The 26,882-nt window shown below is 38.3% G+C and overlaps 1 protein-coding gene across 1 annotated transcript; it reads left to right on the top strand.

Annotated features, from left to right (window-relative positions):
- Positions 1 to 585: 585 nt before the first annotated feature.
- On the top strand, positions 586 to 26,543 carry LOC133554694 (ERBB receptor feedback inhibitor 1). Its single transcript, XM_061903725.1, has 4 exons — positions 586 to 743; positions 12,602 to 12,740; positions 12,908 to 12,984; positions 25,484 to 26,543. Exon 4 carries the CDS (start codon positions 25,680 to 25,682, stop codon positions 26,316 to 26,318), a length of 639 nt encoding a protein of 212 aa, XP_061759709.1. The 5' UTR covers positions 586 to 743; positions 12,602 to 12,740; positions 12,908 to 12,984; positions 25,484 to 25,679; the 3' UTR covers positions 26,319 to 26,543.
- Positions 26,544 to 26,882: the final 339 nt, after the last annotated feature.

Genomic DNA, 26,882 nt, shown 5'->3' with positions numbered 1-26,882 from the left:
TAACCAGTTTTTTTTTTTTTTTTCTAGTCCGTCGCTTTTAATATCCTCAAACACAAATTGTTCATCCTCGCTCAAAGTAATGGGGAAATTGTCGTTTTCTCGGTCCGAATAACTCTTTTTGTTGGAGGCTCCCATTAAAAACAATGTGAGGATGTGAGGAGTCATCGTCTGCGACTTCCGGTAAAGGCAGGGCTTTTCTGTTAGCGACCAAAAGTTGCGAACTTTATCTTCGATGTTCTCTACTAAATCCTTTCAGCAAAAACATGGCAATATCGTGAAATGATCAAGTATGACACATAGAATGGACCTGCTATCCCCGTTTAAATAAGAACATCTCATTTCAGTAGGCCTTTAAGGCTCACGGGCTTACAAAAAGCGCATTTAAATTGTCGAAATTCCAGCATCTAGATTTTGGCCAGTGAACTTCTTAGGGACCTCTGAGACGTATTTAAAATTGTTGAAAGCAAAGCCTCCTCCTGTAATTAGTGTACTTTTTTTTTTTTTTTTTGGAGTGCCTTCCCCTTTAAGACGTCGCTGGGCGGGGCTTGGAGGGCAGCAAGGGGTGCATATATATACGGAGACAAGCGTCGTATCAGCTACATAGCGATGCCTTCGGACTGTTGACACCCATGAAATCACACATGGCTCGGTCCTGGTCCTAGAATGGTCCTGGTCCTGGTCCTAGAATGTTTAGTAGGAGCTTGTTTTACTACTTCCGGAAGTCATCAATGGACGCACTGTCGGTAAGACTGATTTTTTTTTTACCGCCACTTTCTAGAAGTACACATTTTGTTTCCAAATTCAATGTTCACATTTTAACCCATTTGCTACCTTAAAAAGGGTGAAAATAATAAAAATCGAATTTATTCCATTTAATTGTGAGTACTCCGGTAAAATATACGAGTAGTCATAAACCTCACATGAACCTCTACCCATACTCAGACCTATCCGCTGACTGAGCCTATCCATCTATCCATCTATCCATCTATCCATCTATCCATCTATCCATCTATCCATCTATCCATCTATCCATCTATCCATCTATCCATCTATCTATCTATCTATCTATCTATCGACAATTGTGGGTATTTGCATGGGTCTCGATGTGTTTTGTTGCTGGCTTTCTCCTACAGTACAAAAATATACAGTATTTCCACACAATGCGTTTATCCGCTCAGCTGCGAGGTATTTATTGGACGTAAAGGGGTTTTGTTGAGGTGAGGTCTCTTTTATTTGTTGTACGATTAAGTAAAGGTGGTGCTTGACCCCGTGGCAAGTGCTGTTGACTTACTTTTTTCATTTATCCATGAAAATATGAAGAAGCCGTCGATGTGTTTGACGGAAAAGTCCACTCTCCGATGTAATTGTTGAACTTCACATTGTAATTACATTTAGTTCATTAACAAATGTAGTTGTTAGTATTACATTCTATTGCAGGGGTAGGGAACCTATGGCTCTAGAGCCAGATGTGGCTCTTTTGATGACTTCACCTGGCTCTCAAATAAATCTTAGCTGACATTGTTTGACACGATAAGTAATGAATAATTCCGCTGGTAATCACAGTGTCAAAAATACTGTTCAAAATACAAAATGTTGTCATGCATTTTCATCCATCCATCCGGTTTCTACCGCACCTGTTCAAGAAGTCAGATTAATGGTAAGAAGTATTTTAGCCTCAGAATAACAATGTTACTAAAAAGAATAAGAGACTTATTATACTCTAAAAATGTTGGTCTTTCTTAAAAATGCACGCGTATAGTTGTATTCACTGTTAAAAAAAATAAATGTATGGCTCTCATGGAAATACTTTTAAAAATATTTGGCTTATATGGCTCTCTCAGCCAAAAAGGTTCCGGACCCCTGTTCTATTGTGTTGTTTTTATTCAATATTTCTTATCTAACAGTTAGTTTTTCTTTTTAAAAGGCATGTTACATGTTAAAATCGGTGGGGGTTGCAACCACCAATTAAATTAATTTCAATTAATTTCTTCGTTTCAATGGTAGACATTTATTTTAGATAGTAATGTGTTGAGTTAAGATCTCCGTCACAGAGGAAATTAAGCTCGTAAGTTGAGGTATTATTGCATCGCCCCATTTTTGTATTTATTATAAGCAATGTATTACTTTTACAGAATTTTATTTCGAAGTTGTTTCTTGTTTTAAACATGTATTTTTCCACAAAATACAGTTCAGGTTAGTATTTAGTGTAATTGTAAAATCCCTTTCAACAGCTTTCTTTCTTTCACGCAGGAAGTGAACAAATGAGGTGTGAATGACTTATCAAAAATAGATGATAAGAATATATAGCACAAAAACATACAGTATTTCCACAAATGGTGTTTAGCCGCTCAGCTGCGAGGTATTTATTGGAAGTAAAGTGGTCTAGTTGAGGTGAGGTATTTTTTTTCATTGTTTGTACAATTGAATAAAGGTGGTGCTTGACACGCTGCTGTGCATTGACCCCGTGGACAGGTGCTGTTTACCTACTTTTTTCATTTATCCATGAAAATATGAAGAAGCCGCCGATGAGTTTGACGGAAAAGTCCACTCTATAAATTATTACATTACTTCATTAACACATGTTGTTGTTGGTATTACATTGTATTGTATTGTTTTTTATTCAATATTTCCTATCTAAAAGTTTGTTTTTCTTTTTAAAAGGCATGTGACATGTTAAAATCGGTTGGGGTTGTAACCACCAATTAAATTGATTTGAATTAATTTCTTCATTTCAATGGTAGACATTTATTTGATACACAAATGTTTTCAGTTAAGATCTCCGTCACAGAACAAATTAAGCTTCTAAGTTCAGATATTATTGCATTGCCCCCATTTTTCTATTTATTATAAGGAATGTATTACTTTTAGAGAATTTTATTTCAAAGTTGTTTGTTGTTCTAAACATGTATTTTTTCCCCCAAATGCAGTTCTGGCTAGTATTTAGTGTAATTGTAAAATCCCTTTCAACACCTGCCTTTCTTTCACACAGGAAGTGAACAAATGAGGTGTGAATGACTTATCAAAAATAGATGTGAAGAATACAGTACAAAAACATACAGTATTTCCACACAATGTGTTTATCTGCTCAGATGCGAGGTATTTATTGGAAGTAAAGGGGTTTAGTTGAGGTGAGGTCTTTTTTTAATCGTTTGTACAATTGAGTAAAGGTGGTGTTTGAAATGCTGCTGTTCGTTGACCCATGGACGGGTGCTGTTTACCTACTTTTTTCAGTTATCCATGAAAATATGGAGAAGCCGCTGATGAGGTGTTTAACGGGAAACAAAAATTAAAAGGAGATACCGTAAAAGTCCACTCTCCGAGGTAAATGCTGTACTGTACATTATTACATTACTTCATTAACAAATGCAGTTGTTGGTATTACATTCTATTGTATTGTTTTATTGTTTGTTTATATTATTTATTGGAAGTAAGGGGTTTAGTTGAGGTGAGGTCTTTTTATTGTCTGTACAATTGAGTAAAGGTGGCGCTTGACATGCTGCTGTTCATTGACCCCATGGATGGGTGCTGTTTACTTACTTGCCCTTTTTGTATTTTTGGTTGTTATCACCATGCAGGTGGTGGAGTACAGTCATTGTTCACTATGAATATTTAAATACAAAAGCAACTTAGTACTCTGCATTACTAGGAGCTAAAAATCAATTCGTTTAGCCTTTGTTCTTTATTTTTGTCAAGCTGCTGCACTTCCTCTGAATTATTCTCATGTCTTCCAGCTCTGCATTGGAATATAAAAATGTATCTTTTTTGTGATTTCCCCCTCCCCCATTCTTGTTCTGTCATGTGGATGCAGTTGAGGATTCCCTTCCCTAAAACGAAATTTTGTCAATTTTCATGATCCCACCAGACAATATTTTACTCAATGAGCGTATGAACTAAGTATCATCAATTTTGCCTAGCAGAATTAAAATAAGATTAGTGTTTATTAAATGAAGACTTAACCCCAAGAAGAGCAAGTTAAAATAATTACCTTTACAAGGAGGTATATATAATGGCCTGGGTTTGTAATGTAGTTCGCAACATAACTACGAAAGTTATCAGCGGATTTAAATGAAACTTTCAGGTAGGGCTGAGGGATTATATGATCGTGATTGGTGTTCGTATTAAAGTTCTGGTCAATCAGGATGATCATCTTCGAGCAGATTAACTCAACCAAAACAATTAGCCAATACGAGTTGACCTTTTTGCGCTCTACTTCTCCTTCGTTGCAGCAAAAGTAGTGCTTGGCGATATTACAATACATATCATAATACAACAAAAAAATGTACTCTCTAATATATTGTGATTTTACGTCAGTGCTGTTGCTAATGTAACTGCAGCATCAATGCTACTTTTTGCGGTATCATTTTTACGTCACTGGAAAGAAGATTCAGACGAGAGCCAGGATGTCAACAACGTTGCACAGACTGACACCACAGTGGAAGCTACACCAACAAAAACTTGCGGAGGAATCTGTGCCAAAAAGAGTAAAACAACATCCTTTTTTTGGATTGGAAAAAATCAGACACCGACCAAGCAATAGCAGGCTAATCTGCAAAACATGCCGCTAATGAGTTGTTGCTATCATCTTCAACATGTCTCATTTTTTCTATCGCCTGAATAGAGTGCTTTAATACAGTGTAAAAAATTATACAGGGTAGTTGAAAAGTAATGATCATTTTGAATACGTTTTTTTCTCAGTTTTTTTTTAACTTTAATGTTGGATTTTTGGTCCATTTTTCTTCGAAGATACTTTGTCAATGTTTCCATACCTGTAAGCCATACGGAAGAATCTACACACTTATACTGTGCAGTTTATGCCCTAGATTGCCGAGGTACCTTTGGCGGTGGAGACGTTGTCACCATGACGCCATCATATAATTTCCATAATTTGCTATGATGATATGATTTTTATTTGAAAGAGGCTCAAAACGTGTAAATACTTTTAAAAACCAATATGTTAATATTAATTAGTATTAAAATATATTTTGATGTTGTCGTTTTGCTATAATTTTAATTGTTGCTGCCTATTGTACACTGTACTTGCTTAGCGCCGCTGCTCCAGTTGGACTTTCTCTCCTTAAAAGCCGCATTTTGTAGACGGCTGGCCGCGGGTACATCTGAAATATTAAAGTTACTTCCACATCGCAGACATGCCGACTACGTCCCAGACCAGTGGTTCTCAAATAGGGGTATGCGTACCCCTGGGGGTACTTGAAGGTATCCCAAGGGGTACGTGAGATTTTTTTTTAAATATTCTAAAAATAGCAACAATTCAAAAATCCTTTATAAATATATTTATTGAATATTACTTCAACAAAATATGAATGTAAGTTCATAAACTGTAAAAAGAAATGCAACAATGCAATATTCAGTATTGACAGCTAGATTTTTTGTGGACATGTTCCATAAATATTTCTGTTAAAGATTGCTTTTTTTGTGAAGAAATGTTTTGAATTAAGTTCATGAATCCAGATGGATCTCAATTAAAATCCCCAAAGAGGGCACTTTAAGTTGATGATTACTTCTATGTGTAGAAACCTTTATTTATAAGTGAATCACTTGTTTATTTTTCAACAAGTTTTTAGTTATTTTTTATATCTTTTTTCCAAATAGTTCAAGGAAGACCACTACAAATGAGCAATATTTTGCTGTGTTATACAATTTAATAAATCAGAAAGTGATGACATAGTGCTGTATTTTACTTCTTTATCTCTTTTTTTCAAGCACAAATGCTTTGCTCTGATTAGGGGGTACTTGAATTAAAAAAAAAAGTACACAGGGGGTACATCACTAAAAAAAGGTTGAGAACCACTGTCCCAGACAATTGCGAAGGTCTTGTTTACGTCATCACAACATCCGGTTTTGGCACTGCTGTTTTCGGTGATCACAGTCTTTTTTTCAGCGTCCGAATTTTCAGTGCTTCACCATTCTACAGTGCGCAAAAATAGGCTTTATATTTGTATCCATTCATACCCCTAATTCCAACCCTGGATGCTGAGTGCCAAGCAGGGAGGTAATGGGTCCCATTTTTATAGTCTTTAGTATGACTCGGCCTGGGTTTGAACTCACAACCTACCGATCTCAGGGCGGACAATGTAACCACTAGGTTACTGAGTAGGTTGTGTCCTTGAGCAAGACATTTCACCCTTGCTCCTGATGGGTCGTGTTTAGGGCCTTTCATCATTATATGAATATGTGTGTGTGAATGTAAAATAGTGTCAAAGTGCATTGAGCACCTTGAAGGTAGAAAAGCGCTATACAAGTATAAACTCTTTACCATTTAAAACGTAAGTCCTAACGGGGGGAAAAATAATCAGTAATTTAACTTTTGTGAACCCCTCAAGACATAAAAGAGTCTCTTCTCGTTGGTGACCTGTTCCCGGTCCTCCCTGTGCTGGCTCTGTAGGAACTGTGTTTTTAGCCCTCAGTTTCCCCAGCTTTCGCTTCCACAGTCTCTCCAGGGATCCCTCCAGACTCAGACCTGCAGGCTCCACCACGCGCCTCAGCAGATTCTTTTGGGTTGTTTAAAGGAGCCAGTCTACTGTATGAAACTTCAGAAGGATTTGGAGGGTAAACAGGAAGTTAGTTGTCTTCCGACCAACAAGAGTTAATAGGGAAATCAGTTGATGCAATACCTGACCGGCATCAGACATTGATAGGAAATTATGTACGATAGTATTTTTAAGCTATATTGTACAGTAGCATTCATGTAAGTATTCTTTAAATGGGTAAGCTTAGTTGTTCCTTATTTATCGCTTTTATTGGTTCCAGACCCGAATGTGATATGTGAATACCCGCAAAGTATGTATTATTATTGTTGTAATTGATGCATTTAATATCTTCATAGAGTACAAAGAACTGTTTGACCTACTAAATACAGTTTTCAACATCATTAGAGCCTTCTAGACATACTGTATAGCCAGCAACATGATTCCCTGCCCACCCGTTTTAACCTATATATTGGACATATTGGAAAATAAGTCATTTACTGTACTGTCGTCGGCAGTCAATCGAATGAGTATGACGATCCTCCTGGTAGGGGTGTATCCCTTTTTATGGAGGATGCCTGTGCGTGACTTTGTTCAACGTGGGGAAACCGGTGCACAGACAGTCACCACACAATCCTTGACAGAATCGGGTCAGGGTCCAGTGGCATGGAGTCCAAGACGACTGGAGACCCTTTTCTGTTGCAGCCGTTGTGGGGGTTCTTAAATCTACCATCCTCCGCCTGCTCCGCTGTTGGGGTTTTCACCGTATCCCTGGCTAGGGGTCAGTCAGGTACTAGGCCTTTGCTAAGGGTCACCTGGGGTAACAGTAGTAAAGGGGTTAACCTCCTAGTGCCCCCAGACCGCATAGAGGAGCCTCCACTGCTGGATGCACTTTAACGTGGAGAGTATAGACACACTACACTGTACAGTAATATAGACACTCAACCACTAATCTGTGAATATACATTGATTGAAACTTTTACTAGTATATTGTACAGTACACATTACGTACAATTTACCACTATTTACCATGAATTGATTAACGTGGATCCCGACTTAAACAAGTTGAAAAACTTATCCGGGTGTTACCATTTAATGGTCAATTGTACGGAATATGTATAGAACTGTGCAATCTACTAATAAAACTATCAATCAAACTAAATGGTAACACCCAAATATATTTTTCAACTTGTTTCAATGTTCCCACATTAATACATTTATGGTACAAATATATACTATCAAATACATACTATATATTATACACTACTGCAACTTGTTTGATGATGATGACAGTATAGGGGTGTAACAATATGAAAATGTCATATCACGGTTATCATTACAGTACAGATTGGTGTCCTATTGCATTGTGTTGTGCCGGCAGCGATCCTGTTCAGTCTCCCTGTAATGTTTGTCTGCTCTTGAATGGAATTGTGCTGAAAGTCTTAATTTTTCCCTCGGGGATTATTCAAGTATTACTGATTCTGATTCGGATTACAAGCTCAAGCAATTCAGCTGCTGACAAAGAATCGAGCTTACTGCTAATGCCGTAGCATGCAAGGTGATGTGTTCGTATGCTAGAAAAACGGTTCCTCAGTGTTCGCTCTTACAGTAACAATGTTGCTCCATCTTGGTTACTATACAGGTTACTGTAGGCAGAATGGGTTGCTCCCATTCGCTGGATTGCTAGCCACCTAAAACGAGCCAACTATTACAAGTTAGAATGCAAAAAAAAAAACAAAAAAACACTTCTCTCATAAGGATTGTGAGCGATAGGAAATATTCCCAAAAAAGTGCAGTTCTCCTTTAACATATATCCACATTCCACAGGACCAGTGGTAGAAAATGGATCGATGGATGGATACCCCAATCTAAGGTTATATAAACACATTGCTGTCTGAGCAACTAAGCTATTAATTTTTAGAATTTTCTAACAGTGTGTCGATTGCAGCTGAGATAGGCTCCAGCGACCCCGAAAGGGACAAGCGGTAGAAAATGGATGGATGTTTAAGTTATTACAAAAAAACTTGGTCAAAAGATTTCACCGTATGTATGACTACTTTTAGAGCACATTCAACAATACGGTGATATAATATGCACTTTTTTGACTAATGGCCATTAAAGTCAAGTACTAAACTACGCAGAACCGTGATGATGTTTTTAAAAAATTAAATTCATTTTGCATGTGTACACCTTGTCCTTTTACACAAACAAACTTCATACATTTCTTTTAAAACATTTTATTAACATGACAGCATGTCTTTTTCTTTTCTTTTTTTTTTTTTTACCATTTTGATTCTGCTCTTTGTATCACACACACAGAGAAGCAATGATGATAATTCCATGACTAATGTACATAATTGGGGCAGCACGGTGTTGGAGGGGTTAGTGCGTCTGCCTCACAATACGAAGGTCATGAGTAGTCCTGGGTTAAATCACGGGATAGAGATCTTTCTGTGTGGAGTTTGCATGTCCTACCCGTGAACGCGTGGGTTCCCTCCGGTTACTCCGGCTTCCTCCCACCTCCAAAGACATGCACCTGGGGATAGGTTGATTGGCAACAATAAATTGGCCCTAGTGTGTGAATGTTGTCTGTCTATATGTGTTGTCTCTACGATGAGGTGGCGACTTGTCCAGGGTGTACACCGCCTTCCGCCCGATTGTCGCTGAGATAGGCTCCAGCGACCCCAAAGGGAATAAGCGGTAGAAAATGAATGGATGGATATAGATAATTGATTATTTTTCTAATGCTTTACTGTTATAAAAGGTGTTGGTTATCAAACATAACTGTCAAATACAGTGATGGCTGTCATAGTGTCTAAAGTTTGACCTTGGTTGTAGTCACCCGGAAACCTCCAAGGCCGACTCACCCAGGCTGTTCCATCACCAGAACAAACTGTTTTTCCTCCCCTCTTCTTCGTACTTGTAAAGCTGCCAGGGCACGCATCCTCCTCGTTCGTACCTCGGCAGTGTGCGGCAGTCTCCATGGCGTCTCCTCTTGTGCTCACCTCATTGGAGCGCTTGTTAGCTTTCTCAGGCGTCACTGCACTCCAAAGTGTCACAAAAGGCCCATTTTATTGCTGAGAGTGGCTCCATTCATGCAGACTGAGCCGCTGGCGGTACAATTCCTCCATCTCCGAGGCTCACTGGGCGGATTTGACGACATAGTGGCTTTTTTTTCTTTTTTTTTGAAGGATGAAATGAATCTTTAAGTGAATGTATGAGAGAGCCTGTTATGTATGTTGTAGGGGGAATGTAACATAGTTGTGCTAAGCATTGTTTAAACCCCCTGCAACATTTGTAGACCTACTGATAGGGGTGGAAATCATTAAGTATATTATGATAATGTTGCCCTATGTTATGGCAATACAGCCTATTTGCAGTACAATACATAACGTTAATCATGGATACTCTCGGTCAATTATTATTACTCAAAGCAAAGTGGACTTGTTTGTTTGTTCTTAATTTTTAAAAAATTGCACGTTCCAAAAATTGTATGCCTTTTACATTTAATACTGAGCATCAAATCAATCTATACGTAAGCACCCTAAGTAAATATGATTTATGTAAAACTTCTCACAGAGAAAGCTCACAAAGTGCTTCACATGGTTAAAATAGATGATGATACAGCAGCAGAAACATTGCAGAATAGAATAATAAATATGATTATAATGATAAATATATATACGTTTTTAAAATAAAAAAAAATTAATTCTACAGGAATGCGCACTTAAAGTGTTTTAAAAATGTCAACAGAAGGAGCATCTCTCAGCGCATTAAGTGAGTGCATTCCACCATGGAAACTGTCCCAAAGGCTTTATCACCTTCCATCCATCCATTTTCTACCGCTTGTCCCTATCAGGGACATGGGGGTGCTGGAGGCTATCTCAGCTGCATTTGGGCGGTAGGCGTGATCCACCCTGGACAAGACACCATCTCATCGCAGGGCGCTTTATCACTTTTTAGTTTTGTTTGAGGTACAAATAGCAGATGTGTATGTGAATGTCGCTTTATTATTATTATTTGTATTAGTAGTGTTTTTGTATTTACTTATTTTATGGTTTTAAGTGTTTCTATTGACACTATGTTAATGAAATTATAAAAAATAATTTTCTAAAAAATGTAAAAACATAAAAAAAAAAATGAAATGGCATTTATTTGTGTACTTGTCATCAAGTATATTTCATCTATTTATTTTAGTACCACCAGAGGACGTGTTTTTTCTTGATTTGTAATATGGATTTTATATACAATACAGAGAACTTACCCAATGAGGGAATTAATGTATATTTTATAACTTTTGTTGTCATTTTTCTTTGGCTCCGGTTTCTGTCCTGCTCATGTGTTTCTCAATGTTACTACAGTTGTGATGTCTCGGAGTATAAATATATTTGGAAGAGAAATGGATTATAATTTTCCTATCAGTTGTGTTGTTGTTTATAAATCAACTGTTCTAGCTTGAGTCATGTCAAAGGTCAGGAACAAGACTTAAGGGCTGTAAAGGAATGAGCGTGTGTGCGTGGGGGTGTGCTTCGGATGTACCTTGTTAGTACTGCGTTTTATCATTGCGCATCACAAGAATGCTGCACAGTCAGCCTTTGTTGTCCAGGGCGGATACTGCACGCTGTCAATGCCCACATGCTGCAACCCGTCCTCTGTCCTCCCACATCTGACCGGGATGTCGTGCAATCGCCCACTCATTAAACACACGGCTCAATTTTTATTTTTTTTTTTTTTATTTTTTTTTTTATTTATTTTTTTGGATGCTTTCGAGGCAGCCAATGGCTTAATACATGTTATTGATGCCCCTTGCATAAGAGTGTCACATGTCTAAGCTAAGGAAATATACTATAACCAAATACATAATTTATCGTGGTGTTTTTCACATCAAAATGATAATTTACTAACTTTTTGTCTTCTCACATCTGCATAGTTTTCCTGTATCTAATTTTAACTCTGTGTCAACACTAAACTGTGAACTTTGTGAATCATTACATTCTAATAGTTTAGTCTACTCTAGAACACTCAAACACACATGGCCGTATAACCTTTTTGCCGTGGGTGCAAGTTTGTAAAAATTATGTTTGCTTTGAGTTTGTAACTAACATGCTATATACAAGAACAAAAAGTCAATGGAGTAAAAGTGAAATATATATGCTTCATGAAAAATACGAGAAAAGAGTTATTGTATAAAAATGAAACATACAAATGTATTTCAAAATCATAATTATTACAAGGCAAGGCAAGGCAAGTTTATTTATAGAGCACAAGGAAATCCAAAGTGCTTTACAGGAAAACAAATGCAAAAATATAAAATCATAATTCAAAGTACAATCATAATTAAAATCAATTACTGTAGATAAAATACTTGCATTGGTCATATGCACAATTAAATAAAAGTGTTTTCATTACAATTGTACTGCATTACACAATATGATAGAATTTGTTTGCTAAAAAACAAAAAGCCTACAGAAAAATATATCTAAAATAAAAGCAAAATATACAAAAATATATGTTAAAAATGAAATGTACAACTTAATAATGATGATAATAATAATACTGTAATAATAATGTTAATATTTATAATGGTTTTGATCTTTTGCACAGTGTTTCACTTTTTACATTTACAAAAAGGCAATGAGTAAATTGTCTTTTGCAGTGTAAATGCCATTATGAAAAACATTTGACAAAAAACTTACCTGCGTGGTGGCGAAAAGCAGCTAATGTTTTAATAAATAAATTCAAATTATTAATGCACACGTAGCAAAAGTGCAATTTCAAGGTTGCTGATGTGTGTTTATTAAAAAAAAGGAAAAATGTTATGACAAGCAAAAAAGTTTATTTCAGCTATTTTCCGTAAAATACGAATTGAGGTCGTTAAGTGTATTTTTATCCGATGACCTGATAAATCGATGGAATGATCTGACGAAAATAATCCATAGCTGAATTCACTTAAGGAATGGTTAGAACTATTTGACCATGTGTGGTTCAACAAAATGAAATGTGACGACTCCAAAGAGCAATAACTTCAACAATTTATTCCATAAATAAAATGTGCAGTTGGAGAAACCAAACATTTGTTGTTGAATCTGCTAATCAGCTGAATTTCTTCCTAACAGCTTGCCACTGATTACGGTGAGGCCATAATGGGTTGAACGGCGAGACCATCATATGATTTTTAAGAACTTGAGCACTGCGCTGACACTACAACGTCATGAGTCATAATAACAACTACTGGGGACAACATGACCTAAGCAGGTACTTGGACACATCCCAAACAATATGATTTAAACATGCAATAAATCACGTGGCCTACGTCCTAGCTATGCTACATTTAATGACTCACTCATGACCAGTTACCTGCAGAAATGATTGACGTACATGCACGACTCTGTACATTTTTCCAACCCATACTGTTTTTGCAGAGTGTGCTTGGGCCTGCCCAGCTGCAACGCGGAACACAACCTGACGGAGCTTCAACCGCAGCAACTGGACAACGAAGGTGAGTCTCCTGCAAACTATCCTGTAATATCATATTCGTTTTTGTGTTGACCTTGGATGAATACGTCTTTGCCATATTTTGAGGAATGGTCGTTTTTAGACTGAGATTCCAGGCGTAACAAAGTTACATTAGAGAACGGCACATGTTTACACTCGCTCAATTCAGCATGTCTGAAAGGAGTAGGGAGAAGCAAGAGTTTATTCAACTCTTGACGTGAGTTTCTTACGTGCATGAATGTCCTTAAAAGTACTTTGACTTTTTAATGTTGCATGTCAAGGTTGGAAAAGTGCTTTGATTTTGTCGTAAACACTTTTTTAAATAAAAAATAAATAAATTTAAATGTAGTTCACAACAAATGACTGACTTGCAGGTTTGCTTGCTTGATGGGGAAAGAAAATTAGCTTTAACTCTACACAAGGGGAGAAGACGACAACCTCTATACAGCCTTGCTATTGTGGATATTACAATTACAAATATCCATCCATTTTCTACCGCTTGTCCCTTTTGGGGTCATGGGGGGTGCTGGAGCCATTCTCAGCTGCATTCGGGCGGTAGGCGGGGTACACCACAGACAAGTTCACATTCATTCACTAAGGCCAATTTAGTGTTTCCAATCAACATATCCCCAAGTGAATGTTTTTTATGTATTTTTAATTTAAACACTTTGGACTTTTTAATGAATTTTTAGTCCCAAAATTCTGTAAATTTTAAAATATATAATTTTTAGAATTTGTGCTATTTTGAATATTTTTAATTTGATACAATTTGGACAATTTTATTGGTTTATAGTATTTTTTCTATTGCAAATGTGTAAGTATATACATTTTTATAATTTTGCTATTATGAATATTACAATTTTAAATGTATTTTCAAGTGAAATACTTTTTGTATTATTGGTTCATAGTATACAATTGTAAATTTTATAATATAATTTTCGTGTTAGAAAATACTAAAATCCCAAAAAATAAGTACAATACCTTTTGACTATTTTAGTGGATTATAATATACATTATGGCTGTGAATTGAAACTTTTTTTTATACAAGATTCCCGGGGGTGGCACAGCTGCTGCCCACTGCTCCCCTCACCTCCCAGGGGGTGATCAAGGGGATGGGTCAAATGCAGAGGACAAATTTCACCACACCTAGTGTGTGTGTGACAATCATTGGTACTTCAACTTTAACTTGACGTTATATATTTATAGTAGTACAATTTTCAAGTCAATGCAGTTGCATTAAAACTCCAGTTTGTTGCAAACCTGGTAAAGACCTATAGTAATCATTTGACCTCTGTTATTGCCAACAAAGGTTATCCATCCATCCATCCATTCTCTACCGCTTCTTCCCTTCGGGGTCACGGGGGGCACTGGAGCCTATCTTGGCTACAATCGGGCGGAAGGCGGGGTACACCCTGGACAAGCCGCCAGCTCATCACAGTGCCACCACAGATAGACAGACAACATTCACACACACATTCACACACGAGGGCCAATTTAGTGTTGCCAATCAACCTATCCCCAGGTGCATGTCTTTGGAAGTGGGAGGAAGCCGGAGTACCCGGAGGGAACCCACGCAGTCACGGGGAGAACATGCAAACTCCACAAAGAAAGATCCAGAGTCGGGGATTGAACTCAGGACGACTCAGGACCTTCGTATTGTGAGGCAGACGCACTAACCCTTCTTCCACCGTGCTGTCCTGTTTGTATGCAAAGTTTACAAATTAAAAACATTGGAATACTATAGTGTTGAACTGTTACATTTGTACAGCTGGTACTTTACAATGAATGGATGGTTTTTGCAACTGTAGCTAAAGGGGGATCTAACTTTAAAAGCTGTATAAAAATGATTGTCTTTCATTAGATTTCTCTCTTTTGTGATTGGCTGGGAGGAATCCCATTGTTGTCCTGCCCTAAACTGAGGTTAAATTAGCAGATATGTTAAGCGCTAATGATGATGACTTGTTCTTTTGAATGACGATAAAAGCGCTTTCTTGTCCTGAATACACATTTATTTACATATGCTGGCTGATTGAGAAGCTGTGCTGTAGCGATACAACGCCATATAGGCAGAGTTTGGGTGGACTAAGCTTTATAGCAGAGGCGGACCAGGTCGGACGAGAGCCCATCAGACCCCCACCCATGCTACCAGCTGTTCCTGCTGTCTGGGCCACGTCGGATGTTTTCCACAGAGAAAGTTATGGGAAGCTCTGTTAAGATAGGGTCCATCCTCTGCGTTAATCAGGGTGTTGTGGCTGATGTTTGACGAAAAGGGTGACAGGTTAAGCGCTTGTTTTTCTACGTCCCTCTCGCTGGGTCCTCCTCCGTCACCTACTCCCCCGGGTGTTTTGGCCTCTCCTGACCAATCATTACTTTCCATTGTGCCTCCCCTTCACCTCCCCATGCCAGTGCAAATAGTTGTTCATGTTGTCTCATTGTGAGACCTGCTTCCTGCTGTGAAGGAAACACTGATAGGAAGACCTTGTACTGATAGGTTCTCATCATTTAGACAATCGCATCACTTTTAATCATCTTTACAAAATAGTACTTTGGTGGGTTCAAAAGTCAAACAATCAACCTGTCAATGTCGGGATTTGGACTATTAAGGTTTCAATTTTTCCGATAGGGGTCTGCCGATCTGATAGCATGCATCTAAACCGGCCGATACAAGCAGTCCTTGTATTGGCCAGTTTATATCTTAATGTCCTTCGATCAGCGCACAAGGTTGGTGTTTTCCTTAGTCATTTACATAAGGTAAACATGATATGTTATAGGTTACTAAGGGCTAGCAGCTATTCAACAGCTAAGCACACAATGACATACAACCTAGACTTATAAAATAAGCAGAGGTGCTATGGTATCGTAAAGTTCGCCGTATTGTGGTTTCACAGTCCTCGCAATAATGCCGTGATGCGTGACGTTATCAACCAAAAAACGTATGTAGTTTTTTTTCTGGCGCTTTAGCATCGGCCAGGTCTGAAAATAATATGCCTCTCTCAGAATCCTTTTCACAGCGTGGGCTGACAAAGTGAGGGGCGGGAGGCACCATAAGCAGGAAGTAAAATGTGTTCATAGTAGATGAAAGGAAATGTTTTTATTTATTTTTTTGAGATGTCCGATAATGTCTTTTTTTGCCGATATCTGATATTCCGATATTGTCTAACTCTTAATTACAGATTCCGATATCAACCGATACCAATATATATACAGTTGTAGAATTACCACATTATTATCCCTAATTTTGATGTGATGCCCCGCTGGATGCATTAAACATTGTAACTTTACCATGAATTGATTTACGTGGACCCCGATTTAAACAAGTTGAAAAAACGTATTCGGTTGTTTCCATTTAATGGTCAATTGTACGGAATATGTACTCTACTGTGCAATCTACTAATACAAGTTTCAATCAATCAATCAAAGACAAGATTTTACAAAATAAGAGAACAACTTCAACTCCAGTTATGGAAAAGAAATGCCAACATGGCACTGCCATATTTATTATTGAAGTCACAAAGTGCATTTTGTTTTTTAACATGCCTCAAAACAGCAACTTGAGGTTGGGGGTTAGTGGTAGCGGGGGTGTACATTGTAGCGTCCCGGAAGAGTTAGTGCTGCAAGGGGTTCTGGGTATTTGTTCTGTTGTGTTACGGTGCGGATGTTCTCCCGAAATGTGTTTATCATTCTTGTTTGGTTTGGGTTTTCAGTGTGGCGCATATTTGTAACAGTGTTAAAGTTGTTTATGCAGCCACCCTTAGTGTGGCTTGCATGGCTGTTGATCAAGTATGCTTGCATTCACTTATATGTGTGTAAAAGCCACATATATTCTGTGACTGGGCCGGCACGCTGTTTGTATGGAGGAAAAGCGCATGTGAGGACAGGTTGTAGAGGAAGCTCAAGGCAGCGCCTTTAAGGCACGCCCCCAATAATGTTATCCGGGTGGAAACATGGAGAAATTCGGGATAATGGTTGCCCCGAGAGATTTTCGGGAGGGGCACTGAAATTCAGCAGTCTCCCGGGAAAGATAGGAAGTTGAAACCGATAATTTCCAATATTACATTTTAAAGCATTTTTCGGCATCTATATATATGTATATATATTTTTTACATTACCTGAAGAATTCATTTAAATCTATAATTGTTTGAGTTATATTGCTAACAAACAGACAACTAAATCCTGGCAAAAACATACCTTCTTTGGCGGAGCGGATGTAAGAGAGTCTGCATTCCAGTTATCTCTGGAGAGATTCTAAAGCGACACACAGCCAGTTGATTACACTGCACAGAGAGAAATCATCAAAACTGTAGAACAGACCTGGGTAAATTAAGGCCAGGGGGCTGCATGCCGTTAAGCTTTTCAATCTGGCCCGCCGGACATTCCCAACTTTTTGGGGGGGATTTTTAAGATGGAAACTGTAGCTGCCATTATGATGTGCAGTGATGTTTTCAAATGACCGTAAGTCTTGAAATATACAAAGTATTTCAATGGTTGGAGTCTGCGATTTTGCAAGGTATACTAGTTACTATGGTAATCTAATTAGTTACCATGGTAATCTAAGTCACAGCAGCTCAGACGAGGCACCAAGCAGTTTAGTTGGGGAGCGTTTCTACAGGGTGTTTCCAAAGCGGCCATCCTAAAATGTGGATGTCAGGGACAGAGGCGGAAGAAGATTTTTACAACAAAGTTCTAAAGCTTAGTGATGTATCAGATAGTAGTTTTTTTTTTATTTTTACACTTTGCATTCATATTGCGCTGTTTGTTGCATTTTTGTTGTTTCGCTCAATTGTAAAATATGTCGATCAAGAGGGGGTGTGACGTTCATGTCTTGTCAATATTCAGTTCATAGTTAATATTGTATATCCCAAATCTTTTATTTTCATGTACATTCTGGGTGTCTCATTCAGTAAAAAAAAAAAGTTAAAAATTCCATTCCGTTTTTTAAGGCGGTCTGTCATAAAGTTTTTGCTTTCAATCAGACATTATTGTGAGGTTTTGTATTAGTGTTCCTAAAAATCACACTTTTTTTCTCTAAATTTGGTCCCCCTGAGTCAAAATTTTTGCTGAGGCCTGCGCTAAACAGTCAATCAGGTAACAGTATCGACTATCAAATTGGTTGCACCATCTGGCTGTCTGGAGGTTGATTCTTTGCAGGAAGTGAGAAGAGAAACTTAAAATAAGTGATGTAGAGAGCAAAGAAATTGTGGATAAAACGGGAAATTTCACCTATGCTACACAGGATGGGAACTTTTTGGACTTTTTAAAACGGAACGTAGTCAGACCAATGTCAACTTCCTGGCACTAAACCTGTAGAAAATAGTTCTTCTCAGGTTTCCCTGTTTACATATTCAAACTTTTGCACTATTTTGTTACACTTTTTTAAGCCTTTCTTACATATTCCTTCTTTTTGCACCTTCATTTTAAGAGGTTATTAAGTATTTGTTGTCATTTTTGAATTGTGTTTACATTGATTGTTTTCCATGGTTGATGATATTTCCTTTCCTTTCTGTCTTGAAAGCTGAAAGGATTATAATCAAAGGAAAGTGTAATTAAAAAACAAAAATGTTTACATTGAACATGTTTTACCCTGGTCCTTATTTTCAAAAGGTCATAAAACATATCAATAATTATCGATAACGACCAATTAGGGGTGTAACGGTTTCACAAAAATTTCGGTTCGGTACATACCTCGGTTTAGAGGTCACGGTTCGGTTAATTTTCGTTATATTTAGAAAACAACAAAATATCAATTTTTTGGTTATTTACCAAATTTGTAAACATTGGCTTCATCCTTTTAACATTGGGAATACTATAACAATTCTGCCCACGTTAATCCACATTAAACTGCCTTTCTTCTACATATAAAAAGTGCAACATTAAACAGTTTCAAGTCAACTCATGCTTAATTTATTACAGCATTGGGGAAGCCTGTAGTTGACTTTTATTATGTAAATGTTATATTTTTATCAACATGTGATAGCAGGGACCCTGCCATTCAAAACTAGGCTGCTAAATTACTAATTATTAATGTAACTATTGCTGATAAAATAGTACAATAGCAATAGGAGAGACTATTCATCCCAGAACACCATGGAGTTCAATGAAATAACAGACAGGGCTTTGCTGCCCGTTACACACACACACAGAAAAATGAGCTAACGTTACGCTAAAAGCTCATTAGCCTTCACCTCAAGCCTATACTGCGAGCTAGCTGAGCTGCAGTTTAAGTTTCTAGAAGGTCAACAGGCTCATAGTGATGTTTGTAATAGTTGTGACTGGGAAGTGTTTTTTTATAATTTGGGGAGAGTACCCTGTCCGCTGCTCCCCTGCTAAACGAATATCTGCTCGAAGCTGAAGCATTGACTACATCGCTCTGAATACGCACTGCTGATTGGCTTTGTATGTGACCAATCAGATGGTTGTGTGGGTAGGCCAATGTTTGCTGCTGAGACAGAGGCAGAAAGCAGACTGTGAAGACTTTTGCTTACAAACTCGTTCGGTACGCCCGCGTGCCGAACCGAAACCCCCGTACCGAAACGGTTCAATACGAATACACGTACCGTTACACCCCTACGATCAATATAAACTCGTGTTGTGGTAGTTTTCAGCCAAATTACTCAACCCTGATTTCTCAATATAAACAGTTGTCGAATAATAATAGTTGCATATTACTTGCATTTACAAAGTCTCCAAGGCAGAATCGTTATGGAAAGTATTCAGTAACAAACGTGTCCTCACCATTTTTTGCCAGTTTGTTGTAAGTTTGAGGCACTTGTGATCAAGGGCTATTTAAAAAAAAAAAAAAAAATTAAAAAAAAAAGTGATAATAGCTTTTTTGCCGATTTCCGATATTGTCCAACTCTTGATTACCCATTCCAATATCAAACGATACCAATATATACAGTCGTGGAATTAACACATCCATCCATCCATTTCCTACCGCTTATTCCCTTTAGGGTCACGCGGGGCGCTGGTGCTTATCTCAGCTACAATCCGGCGGAAGGCGGTTTACACCCTGGACAAGTTCCCACTGCATCGCAGGGCCGGAATTAACACATTATTATGCCTAATTTTTTTGCTATCCCCCACTGGATGCATTAAACAATGTAACAAGGTTTCCCCCCCCAAAAAAATCAACTCAAGTTATGAAAAAAATACCAACATGGCACTGCCATATTTATTATTGAAGTCACAAAGTGAATTATTTTTTTTAACATGCCTCAAAACAGCAGCTTGGAATTTGGGATATGCTCTCCCTGATAGAGCATGAGGAGGTTGAGGTGGAGAGGTGTATATTGTAGCGTCCCGGAAGTGTTAGTGCTTCAGGGGGTTCTAGGTATTTGTTCTGTTGTGTTACGGTGCGGATGTTCTCCCGAAATGTGTTTGTCATTGTTTGGTGTGGGTTCACAGTGCGGCGCATATTTGTAACAGTGTTAAAGTTGTTTATACGGCCACCCTCAGTGTGACCTGTATGGCTGTTGATCAAATATGCGCTGCATTCACTTGTGTGTGTGTGAAAAGACGTAGATATTATATGACTCGGCCTGCATGCAAACGCAGTGCCTTTTAAGGTTTATTGCCGTTCTGTACTTCTCCCTACGTCCGCGTACACAGCAGCGTTTTAAAAAGTCGAGAATTTAACTTTTTGATACCGATATTGAAAATTTCCGATATTACATTTTAAAGCATTTATCGGCCGATAATATCGACAGTCCGATATTATAGGACATCTGTAATTGGACATGATCATTCAATTTACTGCATCATGAGCTTATTTGGCCACCAGGTGTTGCAAAAAAAAAATAACTTCTACGCCACTTCAACTTAGACAGCAGAAGTGCATTTCAGGCGGGCAATAATAAAAGGTTAAGTTAAAGTACCAATGATTGTCACACACACACACACTAGGTGTGGCGAAAATATTCTCTTCATTTGACCCATCGCCCTTGATCACCCCCTGGGGAGTGAGGGGAGCAGTGAGCAGCAGCGGGGGCCGCGGCCGGGAATAATTTTTGGTGATTTAACACCCAATTCCAACCATTGATGCTGAGTGCCAAGCAGGGAGGTAAAGGGCCCCATTTTTATACTCTGTGGTATGACTCGGCCGGGGTATGAACTCACAACCTACCGATATCTGTATGGGCCCATATCAGCATCATATCGGAAGTAAAAAAGCTGTATCAGGACACCCTAACTTAAAAAGAGGTCCCACTGTAACATGTTTACAAGTGTGTTGGCCAAATTCTGGCCTTGATATTGGTATTTATTTTTACTAAAATCCTGTTTTGTGTGAATTTAGATTTTGATTTTGGTTGGACGTGTCATTGTGAAAATGCTTTAACGAAAATTAAAAAGTATGTTTTGAGTTTGAGTGTTGGTGGAGGGAACAGTTATAAAGTCATCTGGAATCATTGGTGTTAAAAAGGGGGCAGATAAATATAAGAATAATATTCTTCCATCTGCTCCTATCTGATCATGGAAATGTATAAGAAATAAGGCTGCAACTAACGATTTAATTAGATAATCGATTAATCTGTCGCTTATTACTTCGATTAATAGATTAATAATCGGATAAAAAAGACAAACTACATTTTTATCCTTTCCAATACTTTATTTAAAAAAACAGCATACTGGCACCGTGTCCTTTCGACTTGCCAAATAAAACAAGGCAAGTGTTACAATTTTTTTTAATTTTTTTTTTATAAAGTGCACCATTGTCTTGCACAATAAAAATAATTTTGCTTAGGGGAATTTCAAATCTGGGTATTACCTATTCCAACCATTCTGCAATGTTAGATGCTGAATGTCTTTCCTCCAGTCTGGCATGGTCGTAAGGCAGATTGACTTCATGTTCCATTCGTCTCCAATGTAGTGGCATGTATTGCCAAGGTAGGCAACACTTGTCCACACATCAGTAGTGAAAGCAATTTTGCTCTGGGCGGCTTTTATGTCAGTCTGCACAGCATGGAATGTCCGCTCGTACTTCCTCTCCATCAGTTTGGTAAAATGGTTCCTCTCGGGAAGAGTGTAACCGGGGTTGAGGACGTGAATCATTTGTCTAAAGCCTTTATCCTCCACCATTGATAGTGGCCTCATGTCAGTTAGCAACATATTCAGGATAGCATCAGTCAGTGCAGCCGCTTGCCGTGGTGTGCACACCTTCCTTTGTACCAAGTCTCTAATGCTGGCTTGTTTCTTTCTGAAATGAGAGAAACCATATCATGAACGTACATAGTAGGATCATTTACATGTAACTCAATACACACCCAGTTGATGTATTTAATCATTTCTGACGAATACGCCACCACATTAAAAAAAACAGCTAAATTAAATAAATGGACATTGGAGTTGCAGAATACACCAATAATAACACACAAATGTAACTCATCAGATCAAAACTGGATCAGATATAGTACACGTTTCTGTTCCGAATAATAAAGGATTCATTTTAGGCTGCCTCTGAATAATAGCATGAAATATTCTAGCACCTTCATATTGTTTAGTTATACTAAAGCGTCACTCAAGTCTAAATAGATATATATAGCTACATCGATCCATTTTGAAACCAACCTGAGTTATTTCTGTCTGTTACGTTTATTTCCAAATTGTTAAACGTGTGTTTTCTTTCTCAAAACAGACTCAACTGTACCGGAGACACATGATCAGCCCCGGGTTGCAACAAAGACAAAATGTTAAAGTTACTCACAAAAAGCTGAACTTATGAATGAATGCCTGTTGCCACTCATAACAACACAAAAATGAAGTTGTCGCACTATCCAAAAAGTTCCTAACACTCTGAAAGGTAATACTCAACAGTTGCTGCTGCGCTGCCTTAAAAAAAAAATCTCCTTGTTAACAAAAGATTAAAAACACACAAAGATGGACACAACGTATCAATGTACTCGGATTATGGACTGAAAAAAGTTACTACTGTGAGATCTTCTCTTCATCCATGTCTCCTCTTCAGGTGCTCCCAAAGCAATGTTGTCCTCCGTGCCACGCGACGTCCATGCTGCTCGTTTTGCAGGAAATGTCGTCTGTGTAGTCTTTAAAGTAAAGTGTTCCGACACTTTTGACGACTTAGGTAGTACACTTTTCTCCATTGAAGCAATAACCTCGAGATGTTTCTCCGCTGAACTATCCGTACTGTTTCCCTCTGCCATTTTTCGAATGTTTCCAAGCAAATGTGACTGCGTGGTCACGTGAGCTGCACATAATACATCATTGGCTGGCTTCCTGCCACCTCATGAGACTTAGCCTCAGCGCTTTTGTACTGTTTTTGTACTTATTGTTTTTTAGCTGTTTGTAAATGTTGCAGTTTAGAAATAAAGGTTTAGGGGGGGGAAAAATGTTCAAACAAAAACAAAATCTGCGCATTGCATACATCCAACGAATCGATGACTAAATTAATCTGCAACTATTTTTATAATCGATTTTAATCGATTAGTTGTTGCAGCCCTAATAAGAAACAAAAAAAACAATGAAAGGGTCAACTGCACATGGCTTGTATATATGCATTTTAATGAAAGGAATAAAAAGAAATGATGATGATGATGATGATTTTTATGCCTGCAGCTTTACTGGCAATTAGCTGCGGCCCCTTAAGATATTCAATCCGGCCCGCCGAACGTTCTACATAATTATTTTAGATTTTTAACATCAAAACTGTCGCCGCCATTATGATATGCAGTGCTGTCTTTAAATGACCGTAAATCTTGAACTATACAAATTATTTCAATGGTTGAAAACTGCGCTTTATGAGTGTTATAGGAGTTATTACCATACTTGCCAACCCTCCCGATTTTCCCGGGAGACTCCCGAATTTCAGTGCCCCTCCCAAAAATCTCCCAGGGCAACCATTCTTCCGAATTTCTCCCGATTTCCACCCGGACAAAGATATTGGGGCATGCCTTAAAGGCACTGCCTTTAGCGTCCTCACTCACCTTAAATGGAGACTATTATATATGTCTCATTTATCCATAGGTTTATCTATAGCCCATAAAGTAGGCAGGCACAGAGCTTTTTCTCAGCGTGTGTTTATTCCAGTCGGCACATTAACACACTGATTAACAACATCCGAATTCCCATCATGCATTGCTTCAAAACTACGGCAAGTAGTAATGTCCAAAAACATAACCGAGGCGAAGCAGAAGAATAAAGAAGAGACCAGTAAGAAGAAGTACGCTTGCAAGTTCCCAATGATTGGGAAAAATAATTTCAGTTCATCGAGGACAGCTCGAAGGGGAAGGAGGATGCTGCCTGCAAATTTTGTAGATCAGACTTCTCCATTAAACACGGTGGCCGAACGCATATGCTAATTCATGAACGGATTATATATATGTATATTCATTTACTTTATGTATGTATGTATGTATGAGATATTTAAAAATACCCCCCCCCCCCCCCCCCCCCCCCCATCCCCTGAATTCTGAGGTCTCATGGTTGGCAAGTATGGTTATTACGGTAATCTACGTCACAGCAGCTCAGATGAGGAACAAAGCAGAGTGGGCGGGGTTTGTTCTCAGAGCAGCTAGCCCAAAAAGCATGTGTCAGGAACAGATGTGGAAGAAAATTTTTACAACAAATGTCTGCATAAAAGTGATAATATATCATATTGTAGGTGTTTGCATTCATATGTTGCTGTTTGTTTCCCTTTTTTTGTTTTGCTTGATTGTAAAAGATGTCTATCAAGGAGCTGGTCTGAGAAGTAAAAGAGGACCGAAGTCCATATGTTGTTAATATTCAGTGTTTTATTGTTCATAGTTGATATTGTTCAAAGTTTTATTCGTCACATGTAGAGTACACCCCAGTGAAATGCTTTTTTCCATGCTATTCAGATATTGTATACAGTGGGATCCAAACAGTACTGTAGTTGCAGAATCCAATACACTAAATACAAAAAATTGAATAGCTCTGATGTAAATTAAATACAAGACAATAAGTTGCACAATAAGTCACAGTAGTTATGGTAGAAGTACTGTAGTCAAATACAGTACAAGTGCAATATCAAATAGTATAGTAATTGTAAATCTCACCTTTTTTTATTTTTATGTACATTTTGGATGTCTCATTCATTAAAAAAAAAACTCTAAAATTCCCTTCTGTTTTTTTAATTTGGTCTGTCATAATTTTTTTTTTAGAATTCTATCGGACATTGTGACTTTTGGTATTAGTGTTCCTGGAAAAAATTACACATTTTTTTTCTCTCAATGTGGCCTCCGAGTCAAAATATTTGTGCAGCTTAGGTTTAATATGTTTTTTATTTTTTTTTATCCCTGTTGGGTTTTTGTTTTAATGTGTTTTTTTCCCGTTTTTATTTTTATTTTTTAATCCCTCTTTGGTTTGGTTTGTTTTTTTTATGCTTGACTGGTCCAGTTCATTAGGTATTTTTTTCATTCCAGTTTGCTTTAACCTTTTTTTTAATTTATTTTTATCCTGGTTTGTATTAATGTTTTTTTCCCCCCGTTTGCTTTTATTTAATACATGTTGTTTTTTCTTTCCTTTCCAAGCTCGCATCCTAACACCGCCGTCTCCTTGCTACTCTGACTCCTACCACCTTCCCTCGGACCCACAGATCCTGCGACCTCATGAAGGAGACCAGGTGGTTCCATATTCTTCTGCCAGACCCAGAGAAGGACATTGTTTTGGGGCCAGCAGCAAAAAGAAGCCAAACCTCTACCGCCATTACCCGACGCCGAGGAGCTCATGTCGGATGAGGCGGCCGACAATGAGGTGGAGTTTTTCACCAGCGAGCGACGTCCCCTTTTGCCCAGAAGCTGCCCTAAGAGCGTGTGCAGGAGCAGAGGTCGGATAAATCCGGCCTATTGTGGGGGTTCTTTGCAGTCTGAAAGAGGCTTCTTGGCCTTCTCCTGGCCTGGAGAGGAGAGACAGACTGTCAAAAGCGCTCCTAATATATTCAGCAAACCTCCAGACTATTCGCCTTCAGAGAAGCCCGTAATTCCCCCTCGCATTCCCATACCGCCAAAAACCTCAAAGACTACAAATAGCGATCATAAACCGCCCAAAATCCCGCCGAGGGTCCCGCTGGTACCACCGTGCCCGCCCCGCTCCCCGAGCCCTAAAAGCTTACCAATCTACATCAACGGCGTGATGCCGCCCACGCAGAGTTTTGCCACCGACCCACAGTATGTGAGCAAGGGGCTGCTGAGCGAGAGGACGCCGCCCGCAGCGCAGTCCTCGCCTTGCATCGTGCCCATTTTGAAGAACGGCAGGCAGGCCAGCGCCACACATTACATCCTCCTTCCACCTCGCCAAAGGACAGACAGGAGAGGGCGACTGTTGAACGAACCTGCCAGGATGGCCAACCAGTGGCAGAACATATAATTATAGAATATTTCAAAATGTGCATCAAATCATTCCTATCAAGCTTTCCAATTACTTTTTGGTTGTCAACAAACCAGTTGGATGCCATACTAAGTACACTCAAGTTTCTAACAAGGGTACCACCATTTCTATTTTTATAAATGATTACAATTTTATATATATATATATATATATATATAAATATATATATATATATATATATATATATATATATATATATATATATATATATATATAAAAAACATAAAATTTAGGTATCATCTTAACCACACGTTGACCATTAAGTTCAGGTGTCCCGAGAACTACGGCCCATGGGCTGAATCTGGCCCGCCAGCCTCCACGATCCGGCTCGCGGGAAGTCCCAAGTTAAAATGTATATGTATACATAGATTTTTAAATTATTTTAAAAATCTGTCCTCTAATATATTTCTACCGCTTGTTACTCTCTGTATCTCCTAGCTCCTCAGGCAATTATTTATATATTATCTAAAAATGCATTTACCGATCTATACGTGACATCATCGCGCGCTCGTCCGACACCGCTGTGCGAGTGTGCCGCAAGTG

This window comes from Nerophis ophidion, linkage group LG06 (genome assembly GCF_033978795.1).
Source record: "Nerophis ophidion isolate RoL-2023_Sa linkage group LG06, RoL_Noph_v1.0, whole genome shotgun sequence".
NCBI lineage: Eukaryota > Metazoa > Chordata > Actinopteri > Syngnathiformes > Syngnathidae > Nerophis > Nerophis ophidion.
Note: the sequence above shows the minus strand (reverse complement) of the source record. Positions and strands in the feature narration are given on the sequence as shown.